Raw genomic sequence first — 26188 nt, 5'->3', positions numbered from 1 at the left:
CACTATTTACCTGCGCAGTTGTACACAGAGTGGTGAACCCCCCATCTTTACCTCTCTGGGATGTACTTTTTATACTCTATCATGTTACTGTCCTGTTGCCAAATAACCTAATTAGATGTGAGATGTTCCACCAGGTAATTTTTTATAGCATTACACAACTTTTCCAGTCGTTTGTCTCCCATGTCCCAGCATTTTTAAACGTGTTGTCGACATCAAATTCAAAGACATCAAGGGTACACCGATATGAGCTTGTTGGACATCCCATTCCAAAACCATGGCCATTAATATTGAGTTGGACCCCCTTTTGCAGCTATAACAGCAACCATTCTTCTGGGAAGGCTTTCCACAAGATTTTGGAGATTGGAGTGTGACAGGCAACTGGAATACCCAGCTGATCTGACACTGTAGTTACTAAGCTATCTTAGGTCTCTAACTAGCCAATGTGTGAAGTCCCTTTAGTCAACGTACATACTAGCAGGTCGTAGCAAACAGAAAGTCAAACATTTCATGAACATATATTGGGTTTGACATCCATACAAACATACCCCAGTATAGTGTAAATTATGCTTACAAACAACTGGCTAGTTTAGCTGCGGGATGAGGAGTAGATTTGTATTCTGTCCCCCACGGCATCTTTCCCTCCCACTTTTACATTGAAGTTCCATTGTTTTGGTCAAGTTCCATTGAACTCTTCACTGCATCTATTTGTGACATATTCATTCTATATTTATAACATCAGTGGAAGCCTGACAGTGGCCCACCTGGTCTCAGAGTCATGGTCTTGCAGTGGGTAAAGTTTCGGGTCCATATTTTCCCCTCTCTGGCGCAGATATGTAAATTTAATGCCGCTGGCAAAGTGGGTGTGCTCAGGTTACTATATTGATTACACAGTGACCCTGCTCTGCTATGCTCAGCTCTGTCAGAGACTATCAGAGCAACAAAGAGACAAACCTTGAGGAGATCCAGGTATCAGCTCCATGCAGGTTACAGCACCACACCGCTCTACACCAGGGAAAGATATGCCTGGCAAAAACTGCTTTGCCTTTCTGAAAAGCAAACATCAGAGGTAAGATACAATAACAACGTTTTATTACCGTTGAACAGAATTGTGTTAATATCAAGTGCAGTCCATCTCACAGAACCTGTAAATGTTTTATGTTAATGAATGGGTCACTCTAAGCTAAAAAAAATAAGAGCACTGTACATTTTAAAGAACTTGATCTCACAAGCTCAGGTCCGCATTGCTGTCAGATGTTTTGCTGGGTGGTTGAAGTTTCAGTCTGACTTACAGACAGACAGGCTTTAATTAAAACACAAGAGTGATAAGTACTTCTGAGGATTCAGCTCTGTATGCATGGGAGAGTGTGTGTGTGTATATGTGTGTGTGTGTATGTGAGGGAGGGAGGAGGGGGGAGATAAAAGTGAAACGTTTCTGTGCTTCATGCGTGAGTGAGCAGTGAGACATTATGGGTGTAGGCTGGGCTTTGGATCACAGAGGCAGTTTATCAGAGGCATGCCCCCATCTTCACAACAGACAGGGAAGGCTCTAAAATGGCAGCCAGACTGGGGTGGAAAGAATGCTGAAAATTGCTCTCAATTAGAAGCACTGTTACTCCTATTACATTTTACTCAAGTAGACATGCTGCCACTTCAGTGACATTTTACTCAAGTAGCAGCACTGGTACATCAATTACATTTTACTAACGTAAAACTGAAGTAAAAGCAAATGGTTTATTTGCAAAGTATTCAGAATTTAGTTAAGAATGTGTGTAATAATGTGACATGTATTACCGTAGCTATGGAAATAATCTGTATTGCAAATGTCATAGAGACCTCTGCTGACATGGCATGCAATGCTGGCCACACTCGGATCGCATATTCCTTGTTCTGAATTCATTCAAGAGGTGTGCACGAAAGCTGTTATATAAAAAGTACGCTTGAAAGCACATCTGGTATTTGCTAGAGAAACATAGAATGACCCACCATGGTTAGAATATAGCAAAATAGGGATTTTGGGCTAAAATTCATAGCTCCATTTGTTGCACAACACTAAGACTCTCCATGCCTCAAGACACCCACACTACAATGAAGAATGGCGGATGCAGCATTGTGCTGTGGAGATGCTTCTCATCAGCAGGGACATGGCAATGAACCTTGGGATGATATTCACCTTTTAGCAAGACAAATGATCCCAAGCACAAGGCCAATCCCATTGAGAATACTTATTGCCATCTAAAAAATATTGGACTCCCCAAGCGTCATCCACCAAACCTTAACAATTTGGAGCTAATCGTACCAAAGTACTTAAAGTTGTTATTGCATCAAAAGGTAGCACTATATATTAATGGGTGGGGGTAAAATATTTATGCTAGAATAATTTTTCATTTTTCATACAAACATTTTAAAGTAAAACATCAGACTGAACAGCACTATATATGGCATAAACAGTATATACAGTATATAAAAGTAGCACAAGCACCCTCAAGGGAAAAAGTTGTGAGGTTCCTGGAAGATTCCCATTGCAACATTATTGGGGAGGTATATAAAGGTCCCTGCAGATCTGGCTGGGAGAGAAGAAGAAGAAAATGCTGAAGGGAAGATATGGAATCAAAAAACAACATTGAACCATGCTGCCCTCGATCTGGGTCTGCCCCAGTAACGCGTGTGCTGAGGAAGGACGAAGACAGACAGAAAAAGAAAGGTGGAGAGGCAGCTATGACCACCCGCAAGAGGCTGTCCCATAGACAACTCGGTTTGGTTTAATAAAACACAATCCAAGGCCTGGACTCTTGGAATGTGTCTGTTCCCTGTGTCAGTTTCCAGTGTATTATGTGTAATTATACAACCCTGTTTACCAAAAAGTTGGGACGCTGCGTAAAATGCAAATAAAAACAGAAAGCTATGATGTACAAATCTTTTGTCACTGTATTTATTTAAAAAGATTACCAAGAAAACATATCAAATGTTGAAATTGAGAAATGTTATTGTTTTGGATTTTCAATTTGATGCCAGTAACATGTTTCAGAAATGTTGGGACAGGGGCATGTTTACCAGTGTGTTGCATCACCTCTTCTTTTAACAGTACTCTTTAAGTGTTTGGGAACTGAGGAGACAACATTTTGCTGTAGTTATGAAAGTTAAATTATTTCTCATTCGTGCTTGATATAGGATTGCAGCGGCTCAACAGTTCTGGATCTCCTTTTATCAAGGGAAGACAGATCTGAACTTCAGGCAGGCCAGTTTAGCACCCAAACTCCCTTACTACAGAGCCATGCTGTTGTAATACTTACAGATTGTGGTTTGGCATTGTCTCGCTGAAATAAGCAAGGCCTCCCTGAAATACAGTGGTTATAAAAAGTCCACACACCCCTGTTAAAATGCCAGGTTTTGTGATGTAAAAGAATGAGACAAAAAAGAAAAATCATGTCAGAAATGTTCCACTTTTAATGTCACCTATAATGTGAACAATTCAATTGAAAGACAAACTGAAATCTTCGAGGGGTTAAAATGAAAAATAAAAACCTTACAATAACCTGGTTGCATAAGTGTGCACAGCCTCTTATAACTGTGGATGTAGCTGTGTTCAGAATTAACCAATCACATTCAAACTCATGTTAAATAGAAGTCATTACCCACCTGCCATCATTGAAAGTGACTCTGATTAATCACAAATAAAGTTCAGCTGTTCTAATAGGATTTACCTGACATTTTCTTAATTACATCTCAGAGCCATGGTCCGCAGAGAGCTTCCAAAGCATCAGAGCGATCTCATTGTTGAAAGATACCAGTCAGGAGAAGGGTAAAAAAATCCAAAGCATTAGATATACCATGGAACACAGTAAAGATAGTCATCATCAAGTGGAGAAAATATGGCAAAACAAAGACATTACCAAGAACTGGACATCCCTACAAAATTGATGAAAAGACAAGAAGAAAACAGGTCAGGGAGGCTTTCAAGAGGCCTACAGCATCATTAAAGGAACTGCAGGAATTTCTGGCAAGTACTGGTTGTGTGCTACATGTGACAACAATCTCCTGTATTCTTCATATGAATGGGCTATGGGGTAGGGTGATGGAAACCTTTTCTTACAAAGAAAAGCATCCTAGCCCGGCTGAAGATTGCAAAAACAAACATCAAGTCCCCCAAAAGCATGTGGGAAAATGTTTTATGGTCTGATAAAACCAAAGGTTGAACTTTTTGGCCATAATTCAAAAAGGTATGTTTGGCACAAAAACAACACTGCACATCATCCAAAGAACACCATACCCACATTGAAGCATGGTGGTGGCAGCATCATGCTTTGGGGCTGTTTTTCCTTCAGCCTTTTCTTCAGCCTTAGTCAGGGTGGAGGGAATTATGAACAGATCCAAATACCAGGCAATTTTGGCACAAAACCTTCAGGCGTCCGTTAGAAAGCGACCAATGACCAAAAGCACACATCCAAATCCACAAAAGCATGGCTTCACCAGAAGAAGATTAACGTTTTGGAATGGCCCAGCCAGAGCCCAGACCTGAATCCAACTGAACATCTGTGGGGTGATCTGAAGAGGGTTGTGCACAGGAGATGTCCTCGCAGTCTGACAGATTTGGAGCGCTTTTGCAAATAACAGTAGGCAAATATTGTCATGTCAAGATGTGCCATGCTAATAGACTCCTACCCAAAAAGACTGAGTGCTTTAATAAAATGAAAAGGTGTGCACAATTATGCAAGTATTTTTTCCTTTGGTTGATACAACAATAAGCGACAAACTGGTTTGTCTATTATAATAATTTTGTGAAATTAGGCTACATGATGGCGCATTGCCAAACAATTCTAAACTAGATGTAAACATACTAAAATTTAGAACCAAACACGTTTCAGTGAATTTTCTGCACCTATAACTTTCTGCAGAGCTGTAAAACGCTCTGACATCCCATGAAAACCTATGAAAACTGGCATAGTTTAAAACATATGTCCAGTATGCTCTTGGCCGTAATTCTCGAATTTTTACAGCCATATTGGCCATCAAAAAAATAAGCCTAGCATCAACCTTATTACTGACCTGTTGCCAACAGACCTGATTAGTTGTGTGATATTCAACAAAAAAAATGTACACAACTTTTACAGTCTTTTGTTGCTTCTGTTCCCACTTTTCTGAGACGTGTTGCTGGCATCATATATAAAGTGGGCATATATTTTTCAAGAATTTGATATGTTGCCTTTGTATTATTTTCTATTGAATAATGGGGTTTAAATGATTTGCACATCACTGCATTCTGTTTTTATTTACATTTTATGCAGCATCTCAACTTTTTGGGAAACTGGGTTGTGTGTATATATATATAATCCTTGCTAAATCCGTTCCCCCATGCTGATACTGACGGTGGTGATGTATAATCTCTCTCAGAGCAGAAGACTGAGTGGTCTCTAAAGTCTCAGAGCTGCTTTGCTCTTTGGAGCCACTGCCTTTTCCTCACACCCAATGGTTGGAGCGCTATATGTTGCTCAAAGATTCAGTGAATATTTGGGTTGGCAGATACAGAGTGAATATTTGGGTTGCCATATATAGACCCTAGCTTCAGAACAGCCAGAGTTTTGTAGGAATTTCAATCATTACATTGTAAAATGTTTCACTAAACTCGTATTTCAACTTTTATTTAACGGACTGCTTGAGTGTAATGAAACAATAAAAGCAGACTGCTGCTTTAGGTAGATCATTACCTTCATCTTGGAGTTGCACATCCTGAGCAGATAGAGAGATGAGACGACAGTCTGTCATCCACAGCATCACTTCAAACTGATGCTAGGCCATGGAGAGGATAGTCCAGCCTGTCTCCACTTATCACATCTGCACTCCAGAAGAAAAATTCAGCTGGGACAGGATAGGGAGACTTGATTGGAGTAGCTGATGGAGTGCTTCGGGCTTGTGGCGGATCTCTCTTCTTGCTATGGAGCTCTATGATGCATAATCTCAGACAAAAACAATTGGGCACAGAAACAGAAGTAGAGTCTAGAATAACTTATTTTTCCAATTAAAACTATATTGTGGGTCTACAGGTACAGTAGTGCTTGATTCCTAGGTGTCTGTGTAGAAGAGCCCTGAGATGGGCACACATTTTTTGAATTACATTTTAGTAACGTTGCGGATGCTTTGTCTCAGAGCGACTCGCAGCATATCATGTGTGTACAGTGAACATAGCATCACTCTTCCTTTAAGTTCCTTAAAGCGTCTGTCAACAGTGTAAACTATAACAATGCTGTCCCTTATAACACAGTCACACCCAATGTTTTCCTAGTTAAATCATAGCTAAAGAAGGACACTCAACATCGCACAGAGCCTTTGCTAATTTTGGCTCCAGATGCCCCCTGTTAGGTTCCACCAGTCACACACCACTTCACACACCACGTCACATAAACTACATCACATACACAACGTCACATAAACTACATCACATACACAACGTCACATAAACTACATCACATACACAACGTCACATAAACTACATCACAAACACAACGTCACATACACTACATCACTGCGTAGCCGCAGACCATTCAGGGTGCCCATGCTGACCCCTGTGTCCACTGCTGAAAGTGCCTACAATGGTCACATGAGCATCAGAACTGGACCACGGAGCAATGGACGAAGGTGGCCTGGTCTGATGAATCACGTTTCCTTTTACATCACGTGGATGGCTGGGTGCGCGTGCGTCGCTTACCTGGAGAACACATGGCACCAGGATGCACAATGGGAAGGCAAGCTGGGGGAGGCAGTGTGATGCTTTGGGCAATGTTCTGCTGGGGAACCTTGAGTCCTGCCATTCATGTGGATGTTACATTCACACGTACCACCTACCTAAGCATTGTTGCAGGCCATATGCACCCTTTCATGGCAACGGTATTCCCTGATGGCATTGGTCTCTTTTAGCAGGATAATGTGCCCTGCTACAAAGCAAAAATGGTTCAGGAATGGTTTGAGGAACACAATAACAAGTACAAGGTGTTGACCTGGCCTCCAACACCTTGAACTTGGTACCACATCAAACACCACGTCACATACACCACATCGCATACACCGCGTCGCATACACCATGTCGCATACACCACGTCGCATAAACCACGTCACAGGTATCATGTCACATACACCACGTCGCATACACCGCGTCACATGTACCACGTCACATACACCACGTCACATACACCACGTCACATACCATGTTGGGTACCACGCCGCATGTACCACGTCACATAAACCACGTTGCATACACCCCGTCGCATGTACCACGTCGCATATACCACGTTGCATACACCATGTCGCATACACCATGTTGCATACACCACGTCACATGTACCACGTCACATACCATGTTGCGTACCACGCCACATACACCACGCCGCATGCACCACGTCGCATACACCACGTCACATGTACCACGTCACATACCACGTTGCATGTACCACGCCGCATATACCACGTCGCATACACCACGTCACATACACCACGTCACATGTACCGCGTCACATACACTACGTCGCATACACAGCGTCACATGTACCACGTCACATACACCATGTCACATACCATGTTGCGTATCATGCCGCATATACCACGTCGCATAAACCACATTGCATACACCACGTCGCATATACCACGTTGCATACACCATGTCGCATACACCACGTTGCATACACCACGTCACATACCATGTTGCGTACCACGCCGCATACACCACGCCGCATACACCACGCCGCATACACCACGCCGCATACACCACGCCGCATACACCACGTCACATGTACCACGTCACATGTACCACGTCACATACCACGTTGCATGTACCACGCCGCATATACCACGTCGCATACACCACGTCACATACCATGTTGCGTACCACGCTGCATGTACCACGTCGCATACACCACGTCGCATACACCACGTCACATGTACCACGTCACATACCACGTTGCATGTACCACGCCGCATATACCACATTGCATACACCACATTGCATACACCACGTCACATGTACCACATCACATGTACAGCGTCACATATACCACTTCACATATACCATGTCAAATGACCACATCACAGACCACATCACATATACCATGTCACATTTACCACATCCCTTAAAGGACTGCAAACCACAAAAATGTAGCAAAGAAAATAGCATAATTGAGTGTGTACATTCAAAAGTTCCTCATTGTAAAAGACAATGTGGCATTTGTATTGGACTGATTTAGAGTATTTGATTCTGTCTGTACCTTTGAGTAACACTAGTATTATAAGGTGCCTTATTAACACATACATTTTCATGAGCATAATTCAATGTGCGATTTGTCCATTCCTGCACTTATTTTATCCCAAGTCAAGCATTGTATCGAACAGAGTTGTTTTTATCACTCTCCCTTAAAGTCCACTTCTGTGAAGCACCCAGGCTATTGTTACAGTATGCACAGTGTTTCCCAATTCATCCCCAGGAGACTAAGTCTCCTTTAGAGTAGCCATAGGCCTCTTTGTTGCCTCCCTGATAAATTGCTTTTCTCACCCAGATACAGATTATATTTTCAGGATGGTGTGTTATAGACAGGGTTAGTTCACAATATTCTGTCTATTTCTTATTCGTTTACTTAACTGTGCTCCGGCTAATATTTAATGCCTTGGAAATGTTGTTTTATATCCTACCATTGATTGGAGCTTTTGATAATCCTTATCCCGGATTTGCTTTTAAATGGTCCTTCATCTTAATTATGTAGTTTTTGTAAGAAATTGTATTAACCAACTGTGGGACCACCCAGATACAGGGGTATTTAATTGAAGTCATGTGAAACATCCGAATTGCACAGCAATGGACTCCATTAAACCAGTTTTTCTTAATCCTGGTCCTCGGGACTCAAAGGTAAACACTTTTGTTTTTGCCCAGGCACTCACAAACCTGTTTCAAATGTTGCCCTACCACCTACACAGCTGATTAACATAATCAACCTCTCATCAAGCCTGTAATTTGAATCTGCATTAAACTAATAACATGACTTCTAAAGACAATTGGTCATTCAGGTAAATCACAGAAAAGGGGATGAATACATTTAACCCAAACATTTAGAAATTGTCAAACATAAAGATCAAGAGTTTGAAGAAGTACTCTCTGTCTCTATGTACTATATCTGAAACAGCTACAACCCCGTTTCCAAAAAAGTTAGGATGCGGAATAAAATGCTAATAAAAACAGAATACATTTATCCCTATATTTAATTGAAAACAGTACAAAGACAGACTGAGAAACTGAATTGCTTTTGGAAAAATACATGCTCATTTTCAATTTGATGCTACCAACACATTTCAAAAAAAGTTGGGATGGGCGTGTTTACCATTGTGTTGCTTCACGTCTTCTTTCCTTTGTCGTATTTTTCATTGCATAATGCGCAAAAAGTTTTCAGTGGGTGCAGACAGGCCAGTTTAACACCTGGACTCTTTAACTACACAGCCATGCTGTTGAAATACGCTTAGAATGTGATTTGGCTTTGACTTGCTGAAATAAGCAAGGCCTTCCCTGAAAAAGATGTCTGGGTGGCAGCATATGTTGCTCAAAAAACCTGTATATATTGTTCAGCATTAATGGCGCCTTCACAGATGTGAAAGTCACCCATGCCATGTGCATAAATGCACTCCCATCCCATCACGGATGCTGGCTTTTGACCTGTGTGCTGATAACAAGCCGGATGGTCCCACTCCTCTTTAATCTGGAGGACGCTGTGTTCATGATTTCCAAAAATAGTTTCAAATTCTGATTCGTCAGACCATAGGGCAGTTTTCCACTTTGCCTCAGTCCAACATAACTGAGGTCAGGCCCAGAGAAGGCAGCAGTTCTGGATCCTGTAGATTTATGGTTCATGAGCCCATGCAGTGATGTCCACTATAGAATTGTATCTGTTGATGATGCAGTACCACTTAAGGGCCCAAATACCACAGCTATCCAATATTGGTTTTCGGCCTTGTCCCTTGCATACAGACATTTCTCCGGTTTCTTTGAATCTCTTAATGATTTTATGTACTGTAGATGATGAGATCCTCAAACTCTTTGCAATTTTATGTTGAGAAATGTCATTTGTAAAATGTTGCACTATTTTCCTGCACAGTCTTTCACAGAGTGGTGAACCCCTCCCTCACTTCTGACAGACCCACCCTCTCTGGAATGTTCTTTTAATACTCAATCATGTTACTGACCTGTTGCCAATTGAAATACTTTGTTGTGTAATGTTAAGTTTAATATTATAGCAATCCACAACTTTTCCAGCCTTTTGTTGCCTCTGTCCAATCTTTTCTGAAATGTGTCGGCATCAAATTCAAAGTGGGCATAAATTTTTCAGGAAACAAAAAACTGTCTCAGTTTCAACATCTAAATATATTGTCTTTGTACGATTTTCTATTGAATATAGGATTTAAATTATTTGCACATCAATGCATTCTATTTTTATTTACATTTTACACAGCATCCCAACTTTTCTTTTGTATACACATTTTTGTAATAACCCACCTTAGAATTCAACATTCATTTGTCATTCTTTTTTAATCAAAACTGACTTAATTAGGAGTTTTTGCCACTGATTAAAACAAAATGTTGATAATGTCAAAGTAAAAAAAAATATAATCTACCACATGTTATAATTTTATCACTTTTGACAATATTCAACTTTGTCTTTATTGTCCTTGTTCAACCTTGAAAAACCTATATTCTGTTTGTAATTCATTTATACATCTTGCAGATTTTTTTACTTAGTCTTATCAACATTTTGTCATAATCCATGATAAAACTCCTACTTAAATCAGTTTTCATTTAATGTTGTATGACAAAGGAATGTTGAATTGCAAGGGGGGCTAATAATGGGGTGGGGGGGGGGACTCTTTGTGACCATCTCATGGATGGTCAGTCTGAGCATCCATAGCCGTGTCTAAATAATGGTGACTGTCCACTGTGTACTGAGTAATGTTTTGCTTAAAGGCAACTTTTGAGAGTCTGGCCCCTGCTACATTTGTTGGCTCTATCGTTATTTAAATGTGGGAATACTTCGGCTCGTCAATAAATATCAGTTTTACTCCATTATGTATCTTGATAACCTGGCTGTCAGGGGTCACATAAAGCGAATCAAATATACTTGAAAGAAACACAAACAAACGCGCATTCACGCGATACGTTTGTGGGCTCTTGATTGTAGTGGGCAAATCACCTTGTCCCTTTAATTTAATTTTACTTCATGATGCATCTTGATCACCTGGCTGTCAGGGAACTGCGCATGCGCTGAGTCCTGGGAGGCAGAATCCGTGGCTTGAGTGGACGCTTTAGATTCGCGCTGCTCGGTCGGTGCCCTCCATCCTTCCGCAGCCAGGCACTCAGAACACAGAAACGGACAGAGAGAGGCGGACTGGAGGAGTGCTTAGCCAAGATGGGGAGAGACATCGGGCACGAAAGAGCTAGAACAATGAAAGGTAGCATTTACTTGGTCTTTTTCAGAGAACCGTGTGCTGTACACATGTGTTTGACATTGCTGGACATTGTGACCGCAGAAGGTGAAAGATGCTGGGCTGGAGGAAGAGGAGGGAGGGGAAACTGGACTGGATTATCCGCGGGGATGCCTCTGATAGCATGGGGTTTAATTCTCTCGGGTGACCAGAGATTATCGTGGTTCCGACTCATTCTATAGGCTTTTACGAGATGGGGTGATTGCGGGGGAATGTCAAGGGCGCACAGAGCGAATAACGTCCGAATCAAGGGTTTCTTCCTTTTCACTTCCGCGATAATCTGTGTTTTTAGAATGTCTGAGGTCTGGTACTATGCGGATTGCGTCGTGTATACTCAACTGGAGAGTAATAGCCAGGCTGTTTGTCTGACTGGCTGATGATAAATTACAACCAAACGCGGGGGTGAAATGCTCCTATTTTAAATTGGATAGTTCGATCTTCAACAGTTATGAAGGGGAATCATTTTCTTTTAAAAAGGATATATCTTTCGTAACTGCCATGACAAGAAAATTGCTACTATTTATTAGCTATTCAAGGTTACACTGTTAACACAGTTGTTACTATTTCCGGCTGAGGACTAAATATGGAAATTATATTTCCATATCAGCTTGAGTTCCCATGCATCATTTGCCTTCTTCTGCCCGGATGTGCCTGTGGTTTCTACAGAGAACGCCAGATTTGCTTTTTGTGTGTGTGTTTACTCGGGTTTGCAGGTTCTAAATCAGCCTCTGGATTTTCTATCCTTTTAGGTGTCTGGTGAAATATTGTATCCCACATTTGATGGTACGTGCCACGTTATTACTAGTTAGTAGTATAGGATGCGGTTACAACCAATCATATAATTTGAATTGGCTATGCAGTCTCTACCTCCCATGGCTGTGTAGAAGAGTGGCCTGTCCTATATTGCATTTTGGTTTGAAAGGGATCTCAGATTCTAGCTTGGTATAAACCTTAATCAACAACCTTGACTCTGTGATCCTGTCCAGGGTGCTGAAAGCCCAACAATAGACATGACTCTGAGATCCTGTCCATGTTGTTGAAAGACCAACAAGACATGACTCTGAGATCCTGTCCATGTTGCTGAAAGACCAACAACAAGACATGACTCTTGAGATCCTGTCCATGTTGCTGAAAGACCAACAACAAGACATGACTCTGAGATCCTGTCCATGTTGCTGAAAGACCAGCAACAGACATGCAGAGTTAATCAAAAGGAGACACATTTTTAAATGCCTCAGCTGAATGCACCCAAAAAATTCATTTCTCGATTATAATTATCCATGGACATTCACCTGGTTTGAATCTGTGTTTGTGTGTCCCAGAAAGTATAATTATATTCATGAGCTAATTTATTAAAATGTTTTGTTCATAAGACATCTTGTTTCTAATGTGTTTGTCAGGGTTATTTTACATTTTATTTTTCTTGTTCCTCTTTCTTCACCATCATTCATTATGTTTTTGTGTTTTCATATTCGTATATCCTTATGTAATGTAGTAAGCTACTCACTATTCAGAATGTTGCTGCCCCTTGTTCTGTTCAAAAATCCATCTCCATTTCTGTCTCCTTCTGAAAAAGGTGTACATGTTGCATCGGCAATCTGTTGCTATAACCATGCAGTCAGTGATGAATGTGGGTATTTTCAATCCCTGATATTAGCATGTGAAAGGAGAGAGGCATGAAGGAATAAGGGATGGACCTTAGAGACATTTAAGGCATTCTGGTGTTCTCATTATTTTCCAATACATTTAGAGATTTTTTTTATTTGTTTACCATCATAAACCTGCCTGGGGTAGCATGTTTAATTAAAAATAGTACATTTATTAGATATATGCTCATATTTCTCTCACTCTCATTTGCTCTCTCCCTCTCTCTTTTTCACTCTCCCTCCCTCCTTCGCTGTCTCACGTCCTCCCTCTCACTCCCTCCCTACCTCCATACCTCCCTCCCACCCTTAAACACTTTTTCATGCACACGTCCATTTCTCTCCCTCATCCCGTTATTACTCTTTCTCTCTTACTCTGTTTCTCATGTCTGTAGAACGTCTGGTGTAGAAGCTGAACCAGAGGAGAGCCCAGGTAGCAGCAGTAGCAACAGTTGCAGTGACAGCAGTAGTGGGGCTTTAGATGCCCTCGTCCCAGCCTCAGTTCCTCCCCAGGCCCCTGCAGGAGGGAAGACAGAGGACAGCTCCTGCTCTGACTCAGGCAGCTCTGTAGACTCCAGCGAAGAGGAGGAGGAAGAGAAAGACCCTGCCATGTTCTCTAACTTCTTAAGTGGGACAAACCCCCTCAGCTCCGTCTCTTCTGCTGTCAGAGGAGGTCTGTTTGGGGACAGTGCAGAGGGGGAAAAACAAAAAGCAGGCCCTCAGCAGTCTGGTAATCAGGCCCAGGCTCCCCCTAAACAGGGTGGACTTCAGCTGCAGGGGAATGGCCAGGCTGGTCAACCATCTAAACCATCTGGGCAGCAAGAGCCTGTTAAAGGTGGAGCCCAACAGCAAGGGCCTGTTAAAGGTGGAGCCCAACAGCAAGGGCCTGTTAAAGGTGGACCCCAACAGCAAGGGCCTGTTAAAGGTGGACCCCAACAGCAAGGGCCTGTTAAAGGTGGACCCCAACAGCAAGGGCCTGTTAAAGGTGGACCCCAACAGCAAGGGCCTGTTAAAGGTGGACCCCAACAGCAAGGGCCTGTTAAAGGTGGACCCCAACAGCAAGGGCCTGTTAAAGGTGGACCCCAACAGCAAGGGCCTGTTAAAGGTGGACCCCAACAGCAAGGGCCTGTTAAAGGTGGACCCCAACAGCAAGAGCCTGTTAAAGGTGGAGCCCAACAGCAAGGGCCTGTTAAAGGTGGACCCCAACAAGGTTCTCCTAAGGTTGGAGCTCAACAACAAGGTTCTCCTAAGGTTGAGGCTCAACAACAAGGTTCTCCTAAGGTTGGGGCTCAACAACAAGGTTCTCCTAAGGTTGGGGCTCAACAACAAGGTTCTCCTAAGGTTGGAGTTCAGCAACAAGGATCACCTAAGATTGGAGCTCAACAACAAAGTAATAACGCTGGACTGAAACAGCAAACTTATAAGGGACCACAGCAGCAATCCACTGCGATCCATCAGCAGCAGGTTTCCCCCAGGACTACTCCCCAGCCGAAGGCAGTTGGTCAACCCCAGTCTAAGGCTGGACCTATGGCTGAAGTCCTGTGTCCAGTGTGTAACACCAGGGAGCCACCTAACCATAACACCTGCACACAGTGTAAGACTGTCGTCTGCAGCAGCTGTGGTTTCAGTCCTCCTGACTCAGGCGTAAGTAACGCTCCATACCAGGGCTGCAAGCTTTGGATAAAAATGGAATTGCAATTCTGTTTGTCAAATATTGCAATAATGATTATGATTCATTATTGCAATCATTATTTCTTATTACAGTGATTGATTATTATTACAATGATGGTGTATTATTACGATTTTGATTTCTTATTATGATTTCTTATTACAATGATGATTTACTATTGCAATTATGATTTATCGTTACAATTATAATTTATTATTACTATTTTGATTTACGATTTTCTAACAGGGTGTAAACAGCACAGAAAAATTCACTTTAAAACCCAAATCATAAAAATGACTGCCTATACAATGTGCTATTAAACTGAATAAAAAAACTTTTAGTGCTTTTAAAACATTTTAAAAATGTAATAAGCTTGGAACAACAACTATTAGAGGTTGGCCTTAGTAGAAATGACTTATCATTTGGTAGGAGTGACCATACTGAGTGAAGTATTTGTCATCTTTTGAATTACTGGAAGGTACGCCTCCAATGGAGCAGTATTTTAAAGTTTTGATAAACAGTCGTCCGTTTTATTTTATTTATTATCTAGCCTGAGCTAGCCACATATGACATTTACATAATTTAGCTAAACTTGCAGTATTAAGTGCATTCAATCTCTATCCAATCCGCACTGCAAACTGAAATAAAAAAAATGAAATACCATTACAAATGGCCATCTTGCCTTGTTTACATTTATGTTTAACATCATTTTGGCTTTCCATTAGACTACTACGGGGATGGACAACAAGTTGCTGATAACTGTATTTTGCATTAACTGTATATCGGCACTCAAACGTTGAGACATCCATGCGGACATCACACCACCATCAATATGGCCGGAGCATCACAGAAATGTCAAGAAACTATCCAACTTTGTCTCCCCACTTCATTAAAGCAGCCCATAGTAGTAGAGTAGAGGGTTTCAGCACCTTCTAAAGGTGCTCAATCCAAATTATGCGTGTCCCTGTTGTACCTATTTGAACAAACAGGTAGCACCCACACTATATGAGCAAACCAAGACACAAGTTCACAGCGCACTGGCGGGTTGAATTTGTTCAGCCCAACACAAGGTTTCCTTTTCATTTTTGATGAGCCATGATATTCTTTTTTCATGTAACTATATACAATAATCGTTTTCATTTAAATATAAAGTGTTGGTATTCTTGACTGTGCTCTCATCAGGCATTGTATGGCTCATATTATCCCTGGGTTAGTGGTGAATCTTTTGCCAAATAAACCAAAACTGGTATCCTGTAACTATTGACAATCCATTTTTGAGCTGTACTGAAACCATACTGAACCATGACCCTCAAAGTGCAGAATATACCACACTGTGGGTTAGACGTACTGTAACATCCCCAGTGTTTACTGTAGGTACTGTTTAAATCAAGGACTGGGGGTTGAGAGCCAAGTGCTTTCTACTATGTCTTTGGATTTCAGCCAGGGATCCATAAGGTCCACCATCATGGATTTTTCTCCATTAAAAAATGGTGTGAAAAACAATCGTCCTCTGGGATTGAATAAATGCAGTTGACCAATAACCATTCACGATCGCTAGGCCAGAAAGACACATTACAATATGTTTCAGTCTCAGTCCAGACTGTCCAAGTGCCTGTGCGTATGTCACACACAATATCTCAATTCTTTACAAAAGTGTTTCTGTTTCAATATTACACTGATCGGCCAAGTGGGGTCACTTCAAGGTTTGACATGTTGATCAGTTTGCAGTTTAGACCAATTAACATGTTGGTATTATTTTTAGAAGGTTTCAGATTTTACAATCAACACAGAGGTTTTACTAGTGCAGATACGGGCTTGCTTGACCATTGCATAGTGCTGCATGTCGTACATGCACATATTTACGGAAACACACAGGTTATAGACACAATCGACTCCAGCTCTCTAGCTGCTGTAGCTCTCATGCTACATCTAATAATGCGATAATGTGAATACAACGCCTTGTGAACTGTACAGAAACAAAGTCTTTTTTCATGAAATACGCAATTTTCAAACAAGTTGTCATTGGGAAGGCATTAGCTGTTATAATTTTTTTTTAATGAAAATCAATAACTTTTACATGTGAAAACACAGAATGCTACTTATTGTGCCACATGCTACTTCATTTTCTTGTTTTGATGGTTCAGAATCACACCTGGTTCCAAAAGGAATACATTCAGCTTTCAGCTGGTGTAAAACGACTACGGCGACAGGGATAGATTAGCTGAAGTGTTATGTTGGCTGCGCTGGCTGTTTGGCTAAGCAGTTTGAGCTTGTTTGTGAGAACAGAGAATAATATGTAAACCAAAAGATTCTGCAGTATGTTGAACATTTTGAAAAATTTTCGTAAAGGTTCTAACCAGGGAGATAGACTTCATCTTGGCTTCAGCACTGTATTGTTTTTGCCTGGTGTTAGTAATGATCATGGTTGTTCAATTTACATTAAAAGGCCTTCACTTAGCTGCCACACACTGAGAACCTAACTTAAATTGTACTCTAATTCATCTCATCAGGCCTCACCTTAGACAAGCTCACTGGTGTTAGGAAACTGGTTGTCAAAGCCACATCAGCTCTGCTAGACAAATTATCATGGCTTCATTAAATTATAAGCTTAGTTAATTAAAAAAGAATCCTAAAAATATCCTCATGCAGTGGAGCATACTGGAAGAAGTTAGGCAGGTGTTGGAGTTTGGTTTGGGGAACACTGTAAGCATTTTGACTGAAACAACGTACATTGTTGTATAGAGGCTTTGGTTGAATGGAACTCCCTTCATATTGCTAAAACTCAGAATGAGACTAATTTAAAAAAACAAGTGGCTTTTCATATTGGATGTTAATGTGCATGATATTTTTATTTTAGTTTTTCTTTCTTATTTGTTATTTTGCGTGTTGATGATTTTTCGTTTTTCTTTTGTTATGTGTTTTGTGTGGACCCAAGGAAGTGTAGCTGATGTTTTTTTGCATCAGCTAACAGGTATTCTTATAAAATCTAATCAAATGGTCTCATGAAGAATTTAAATCTAGTTACTGATGCATTTCAGAATGTATTATTTTTAATTCCTTTCCTCCTTTATGAAGACTGCAAAGGAGAGTGAGACAATATAGAATTTAAATGTTACTTTGGAAAATGTTTTAAATGTAAACATATTCTTTACTACAGCATCCATAAAGTTTCTAAAACTTTAAAATATACATTCAACCAAACTTTTAAATAGGCCTACATTTTTTTGACAAACCACAACTGTTTTTCATTGCAACATTTGGAAACAACTTCCAGTTTGAAGGCTTTGATAACAAGTTAGACGCAAACAGAGAGAATAGGAAATATATAACGTGTGGTCAAAATACTTCTTACACAATTACAACAATTATTTACTTGTAAAGTTGCAATCTAGAGCCAGTATTAGTAATTCATCATTCAACTGTAATATTTAATCCAACTGGCTTATATCTTACTTTTGGACCTTAGATCCTACAACCTTTTAGAATGTATGTTACGAATCACATTCTATTTTAAGTATTTTCATATTTTTTGTGTTGGATTGAGTGTACTTAAGCCTAGCCAGTGTGATTTGATCCATCATAATATTGACTCTATTTGCCACATAACAAGCTGCTTAAAAAGAGTGATCTAATTTAGTGACAGTTCATTTATCGTTGCTCACTGCATTCCTTAAAAGAGTAGGAGTGTAATGAGCTGTAATGGATATATGGAATTACTTTATATAATAATATAATAATCAAAGGTTAATAAAAAATGTCTGACCACCTAATTAATAGTAAACATTTACAGAAATCAAACATAGATCATGCAATAATGTAAAAGTACATTATTCGTTTTTTAATCTGTAAGTTAAACAAAAATCTGTGCTAAAAGTGTCATTTTTGTTTCTTGCAGGGTACCGAGTGGCTATGTCTGACCTGCCAGATGCAGAGAGCACTTGGAGGCTCTTATACACCTGGACACCCCAAGATGAAACCCCAACCGTCACCCAACAAAACCTCTACTCCTCCTGCACCCCAAAAGGAATACACTCCAACACCAGGCTCCCCTCAGAGAAAGCCTGCCACATCAGCAGCAGAGCGACCCAAGCCAGATGTTGCTAACACAACAGACCCACAGAAACTGTCTAGTCCAAAGCCTGCTCAGAAGGCACCACAGGAGAACCAGAGAACATCAGGGTCTCAGAAACCACAAGAGCAGCCAGGCCAACCTGGGCGTAAGCAAAGTAATGCCATATCGTTCCCTCAGCAACAACCTCCAAAAGGTGGATCCTCTCCTGCCAAAGCTGTGCCACCACCACAGCCCCAGCCCCCCAAACCGGAATCTGGAGGTTTATTTGGATTTGGTGGTTCTAAATCTCAGCCGGCCCCCTCAAAACCTGAAGAATCAGTGTCTGGGAAGATGTTTGGCTTTGGTTCCTCCATCTTCAGCTCAGCATCAACTTTAATCTCCTCAGCTGTTCAGGATGAGCACCGCACCACGCCGTCAGCTTCCCCCAAGATGTCTGCAGCAGCCCAGGCCTCTCCAAAGATCCCCCCTGCAAAGGAGACCAAACCACCTGCTGCTCAGAAACCAGAGGAGAAGGCAGATCCACCCCAGCATACTAAGGTTCCCCCATCAGTTCAGGCCAAGGTGCCTACAAAGGGAGCAGCATCATCCCAACCAGTTCCCAAAACAGACAAGTCCACCTGTCCACTCTGCAAGGTGGAACTCAACATGGGTTCCAAGGACCCTCCCAACTACAACACCTGTACAGAGTGTAAGAATACGGTCTGCAACCTCTGTGGATTCAACCCCATGCCACATGAAACAGAGGTAAAATTGATTTTATTTTCACTTCTCTGTGGGCTGTGTGTATAATAGTGCTTGAAAGTGTGTGAACCTTTTAGAATTTTCTGTATGTCTGCATAAATATTACCTAAAACCTCATCACATTTTCAGTCTAAAACATAGATGAATTGTGACACACATGTCTGTATAATATCAGAGGATTATTAGGTATTTGGGCCATGTTCTCCTGCCTGGATAACGAAGGGTGTCAGTCTTTTGTTCCTCAGGAATGTGGTCCTTGGGGGGAGTAAGGTCAGTTGGCCCCTTTGGGTAAACACTACAGTAAACATTATGGCAGGAAGGATAAGGTGGGGGGACAGCCCACCCTTTGGGTAAAACCTATGTGACACAAGACAGATGGCTAGCCACTTACCACATCCCTTTTTGTATGTGATATATACTGTTGAATGAGCTATTTAGAGTTAGAGACTCCTCTGACGATTATGTTGGTAAGCGGTTGACGCATCTCTCATATTTGCATATTAGTTAATAAAACTGTTAGCATGTGCCAAGAGAACTTTGTCTCTGTTTCTTACTCCTTTAAGAGTGTCGATACATGGAATTACCATCACAAACAAACAAGACAAAAATATGATACTTTCATTTATTTATTGAGGAAAACGATCCAATACAAGTGGCAAAGGTATGTGAACCTCTAGGACACAGGTGTCAAAATGATTCCATGGAGGGCCTAGTGTATGCTGGTTTTTGTTTTTGCCTTTAAATTGGTTCCCTGTTCAGACCTAAACAACCAGGTGAGTGTAGAACCTAACCAAATAGTGACCTAGTTAATCAATTAAGTCCAAGGTTAACCGGTTTGGAACCGGTTTGACAGCTCTGCTCTAGGATACACAGTTCATTTGAAGGTGAAATTAGTCAAGTGTTTTCAGGCAATGGGATGACAATCAGGTGTGATTGGCCACCCTGTTTTATTTGAAGGACAGGGATCTATCAAAGCCTAATCTTCACAACATGTGTTTATGGAAGTGTACCATGGCACGAACAAAGGAGATTTCTTAGGACCTCAGAGAAAGAGTTGTTGATGTTCAGGCTGGAAATGGTAACAAAACCATATCTAAAGTCTTCTGACTCCAGTAATCCACAATCAGAGAGACTTTACAAATGAAATAAAATGAAGACCCTTTTACCCACCCTAGGAGTGGTCGAACAACAAAGATCACTCCAAGAGCAGGGCGTGTGATACAGTAGTCCGTGAGGTCACAATGGAACCCAGGGTAACTTCTAAGCAGCTAAAGTCCTCTCTCACTTTGGTTAATGTCAATGTTCATGAGTACACCATCAGGATAACACTGAACAGCAATGATGTGCATGACAGGGTTGCAAGGAGAAAGCCACTCCTCTCCAAAAAGAACATTGCTGTCCGTCTGCAGTTTGCCCAAGATCACGTGGACAAGCCAGAATGCTATTGGAAAAATGTTTTGTGGACGGATGAGAGCAAAATAGAAGCTTTTGGTTAAAATGAGAAGTGTTATGTTTGGTGAAAGGAAAACACTGTATTCCAGTATGGGAACTTTATTTCACCTATGAAACATGGTCAGAATCAGAAAGAGCTTTAGTGCCCAGTAGGTTTCACAACAAACAAGGAATTTGTTCTGGCATTGTGCAACAATACATGCAGATACATACATACAATACATACAGAAACAAATAAAATCAGCAGACTGAGCATAAAAACACAAGACTGCATTAATAAATTACAAAAAATATGAATGGTGCAAGATTTTTCTAGGTTTGCGGGTTGTGTTTGTATGTGGGGAGGGGTTATAGATCTGTCCAGTTGAGGGTTGTATGTATGTTGGGAGAGGGTTATAGATTTGTCCAGTTGATGGTTGGGTGTTTATGTGGGAGAGGGTTATAGATTTGTCCAGTTGATGGTTGGGTGTTTATGTGGGAGAGGGTTATAGATTTGTCCAGTTGATGGTTGGGTGTTTATGTGGGAGAGGGTTATAGATTTGTCCAGTTGATGGTTGGGTGTTTATGTGGGAGAGGGTTATAGATTTGTCCAGTTGATGGTTGGGTGTTTATGTGGGAGAGGGTTATAGATTTGTCCAGTTGAGGGTTGTGTGTTTATGTGAGAGAGGATTATACATTGGGGAGTGGGGATAGTGGGGAGAACAAGTATTTGATACACTGCCGATTTTGGAGGTTTTCCCACTTACAAAGCATGTATAATTTTTATCATAGATACTCTTCAACTGTGAGTGATGGAATCTAAAACAAAAATCCAGAAAATCACATTGTATGATTTTTAAGTAATTAATTTGCATTTTATTGCATGACATAAGTTTTTGATACATCTGAAAAGTAGAACTTAATATTTGGTGCAGAAACCTTTGTTTGCAATTACAGTGATCATACATTTTCTGTAGTTCTTGACCAGGTTTGCACACACTGCAGCAGGGATTTTGGCCCACTCCTCCATACAGACCTTCTCCAGATCCTTCAGGTTTCGGGCTGTCGCTGGGCAATACAGACTTTCAGCTCCCTCCAAAGATTTTCTATAGGGTTCAGGTCTGGAGACTGGCTAGGCCACGACCCATCTTCAATGCTCTTACTGAGGGAAGGAGGTTGTTGGCCAAGATGGCCCCATCCATCCTCCCCTCAACACGGTGCAGTCGTCCTGTCCCCTTTGCAGAAAAGCATCCCCAAAGAATGATGTTTCCACCTCCATGCTTCAAGGTTAGGATGGTGTTCTTGGGGTTGTACTCATCCTTCTTCTTCTTCCAAACACGGCGAGTGGAGTTTTGACCAAAAAGCTCTATTTCTGTCTCATCAGACCATCATGACCTTCTCCCATTCCTCCTCTGGATCACCCAGATGGTCATTGGCAAACTTCAGACGGGCCTGTACATGAGCTGGCTTGAGCAGGGGGACCTTGCGTGCGCTGCTGGATTTTAATCCATGACGGCGTAGTGTGTTACTAATGGTTTTCTTTGAGAGTGTGGTCCCAGCTCTCTTCAAGTCAATGACCAGGTTCTGCTGTGCAGTTCTGGGCTGATCCCTCACCTTCCTCATGATCATTGATGCCCCACGAGGTGAGATCTTGCATGGAGCCCCAGAACGAGGGAGATTGACCGTCATCTTGAACTTCTTCCATTTTCTAATAATTGCGTCAACAGTTGTTGCCTTCTCACCAAACTGCTTGCCTATTGTCCTCTAGCCCATCCCAGCCTTGTGCAGGTCTACAATTTTATCCCTGATGTCCTTACACAGCTCTCTGGTCTTGGCCATTGTGGAGAGGTTGGAGTCTGTTTGATTGAGTGTGTGGACAGGTGTCTTTTATACAGGTAACGAGTTCAAACAGGTGCAGTTAATGCAGGTAATGAGTGGATAACAGGAGGGCTTCTTAAAGAAAAACTAACAGGTATGTGAGAGCTGGAATTCATACTGGTTGGTAGGTGATCAAATACTTATGTTATGCAATAAAATGCAAATAAATTATTTAAAAATCATACAATGTGATTTTCTGGATTTTAGATTCCGTCTCTCACAGTTGAAGTGTATGATAAAAATGACAGACCTCTACATGCTTTGTAAGTAGGAAAACCAGCAGTTGAGGGTCATTTTGGTTCCACGGGTATGTGCATGAGGCCTACTGCTGTAGGAAAGAAACTATTCTTGTGGCGAGAAGTTTTTGCCCTGATAGACCTGGTGGTGGGAGTATTACAGGTTCCCCCTGTTTTGCTGCATCTGTGCCAGGACGGCTTGTCATGATTGATGGAACAATTAATTCTTAATTTTACCAGCAAATTCTAAAGGAAAAAGTCAGGACAACTATCTATGAACTGAATCTCAAAAGAACATGGGTCATGCAGCAAGACAACAACCCAAGCACACCCAAAGTTGTTCTACCAAAGAATGGTTAAAGAAGAATAAAGTTAATGTTTTGGAATGGCCAAGTCAAAGTCCTGACCTTAATCTGATTGAAATGTTGTGGAAGGCCCTGAAGCAAGCAGGTCATGTGAGGAAACCCGCCAACATCCCAGAGTTGAAGCTGTTCTGTATGGAGGAATAGGCTAAAATTCCTCCAAGCCGATGTGTAGGACTGATCAACAGTTACCGGAAACTTTTAGTTACAGTTATTGCTGCACAAGGGGGTCACACCAGATACTGAAAGCAAATGTTCACATACTTTACCACTCACAGATATGTGATTTTGGATAATTTTCCTCAAATAAATAAATTATCAAGTATAATATTTTTGTCTCATTTGTTCAAATGGGTTCTCTGTATCTACTTCTTGGACTTCAGATCAGATTATGTTTTAGGTCATATTTATGCAGAAATATAGAAAATTCTATAGGGTTCACAGACTTTCGAGCTCGACTCTGGGGTGTTTTTTGATAATAAAACAAACAACAGGTCAAAATGGCTGCAGTAAAGGCTGTACAAAGCATCTCAAATGATATCAAGAGTTGGTGATATCAGTTGGTCAAAGATTCACTGCTGTTATTGCACGCAAAGGATTTGACTAAATACTGGCTTTTATGCTTCTTACTTTATGCCTTAAGTTGAATTGTCTCAATATATGTACATGCATGAAATGGGGGATGGAACTCTGACAGTACTGTTATTCTTTGTTGGTAAAATATACAGTATCAATCACAAGTTTAGATACACCTACTAATTCAAAAGTTTTTCTTTAGTTATATTAATTTCCAAATTGTAGAATAATAGTGAACACTGTGAAATAACTGTGAAATAACATATAGCAACTAAACCAAAAATTGTTTAACAGATCAAAATACATTTCATATTGTAGATTGTTAAACATATCCACCCTTTGGATCTTTGCACACTCTTTGCATTCTCTCGGTGAGCTTCATGAGGTAGACATGTATCATTCCAGGCCACAGGCTATATTTGAATCTTAACCTCACTGCTGTGCTTGGTAATATTTTCTGGTTTGGAGAGATACATTTAGCATAATGGTTTTAGCTAGACATTCACTCTATATCCATGCTGTCACAGTAATTACGTTTGTGAGGTTGAGAACTGCTGTTGATGTAGCTATCTTAACCCTGTGCTGTGCTGCGCTCAGGCCTCTCTAAGGATCATCTGGCAGGGAACACCATTTTGGGTGGTGCTTCAAATGGATACTCTGTCTTCTAGGTTATTTGCAGAACATGGTACAGGAGTTTGTAATTCAATGCTCATGGTAGGGTAGCATGGCAAGGACAGTTCACGGATACTTGATCTCATGTGATGCAGGTACCCTGCAAACAGAAATGTGTCTGTAGGATTAGAGCCTGACTGATATGTGATTTTTGTACCCAATACCAATAATAATTTTTTTAATGGAACTATTTACTGATACAAATTATATCTGCTATTATATGGTATATATACTGTATATATATATGTTATTATTATTTTTCTATTATTATAGCTAAAATGAAAAATATACCTTTTTCTGCATGGACTGTTCTTAAATCCAACCTACAAAGAATCTCAGAAAGTAGATTTCTTATATTAAAACTATTTCAATGCAACAAATGTATTAAATTAAATGTTTCACTTTGTCCATTCTTTGTTACTTTGTAACAACTTTTCCATACAATGGAATGTATTGAATTATAAATATAACATAATAAAGTAAAAAGAAAATAAATAACACGAGTAAGGCAACAATAAATATGATTCGGTTATCAACATTTGCCGAAAAAATATGTTTTTTTACCAATGATTCATTAATGCACGTAACCCTATTGAAAACATATGTATTGAATTGAATGGTTCGCTTTCTTCACTATTTGTACTGAACTTTTTGCAGATAACTCTAAGATTATTTTTAAAGTAGGCAAATCATGTGGAGCTAAATAACAATTCTTGACATGGATGCAAATTATTTCCCCTATGTTCAACAGAAAGAGGCAATTTTCAAACAACCTGTCACTACCGCAATTGTAGCAACAACTAAACATGGATCTAATGCTGTATTCACTCTGAGCCAACTCACGTTAGCCAACTTGACAAAAACGAGATGACAAAAACCTCTACAATGTATTGTTATGTAGCTATGTTTTTATCAACTGTAGGAACATTGCCAAATAAGTATTAGTCATAAAATAAACTGCTTTCGTCCAAGCTGAACTCCCCAAGACAGCTAACTAGCTAACTAAGCTTAGCTATGTGATGAAACTACTTTACTTTAGTCAAAGCTAAACGTACCCCCCACCCCGTGACTGTTGTGAAACACATTTCCCCTGCCCCCCAGACCTAACTTTAGTTAGATAGCCAGCAGTCATGTAAATAAGGAAACACAAGTGGTGGCTTTTTGAAAACCCATACTGTACATCACAGCGTTAATACAAAGGGGGTCCGTTGCGACGCCCTGTTGTTATGCATCTCTAAAAATATAATGCCAGAGCTTGAATTGTGCACAAACTTTGCAGGCTCTTTACTAAAAGTAGGTAGGGCGCTTTTCGCTACGATTTCAGGAAAAATTTAACTACCATACCTTGTTACAACTGAGTATAGTCGTTTTCACAGAGTTGGGCCATAGCATCAGTGTTATGACGT

At 40.7% G+C, this 26188-nt stretch overlaps 1 protein-coding gene across 11 annotated transcripts in view; it reads left to right on the top strand.

The window, feature by feature from the left end:
* The first annotated feature begins 1035 nt into the window (after positions 1 to 1035).
* Positions 1036 to 26188, top strand: part of pclob (piccolo presynaptic cytomatrix protein b) — a 107015-nt gene continuing 81862 nt past the window's right edge. For 6 of the 11 annotated variants that reach the window (XM_020040324.3, XM_010883837.5, XM_029114884.2 and 3 more), the window contains exons 1-4: positions 11315 to 11469; positions 12252 to 12285; positions 13541 to 14789; positions 18710 to 19630. In XM_020040324.3, coding sequence (XP_019895883.3) covers positions 13755 to 14789; positions 18710 to 19630 — 1956 coding nt within the window. In that variant the 5' untranslated portion in view covers positions 11315 to 11469; positions 12252 to 12285; positions 13541 to 13754. Of the gene's footprint in view, positions 1067 to 11314; positions 11470 to 12251; positions 12286 to 13103; positions 13133 to 13540; positions 14790 to 18709; positions 19631 to 26188 lie in introns of those variants that run through there. The other 5 variants (XM_029114881.2, XM_029114879.2, XM_034288014.1 and 2 more) reach the window with 5 other exon arrangements.

The sequence above is a fragment of the Esox lucius genome, chromosome 19 (genome assembly GCF_011004845.1).
Source record: "Esox lucius isolate fEsoLuc1 chromosome 19, fEsoLuc1.pri, whole genome shotgun sequence".
NCBI lineage: Eukaryota > Metazoa > Chordata > Actinopteri > Esociformes > Esocidae > Esox > Esox lucius.
Note: the sequence above shows the minus strand (reverse complement) of the source record. Positions and strands in the feature narration are given on the sequence as shown.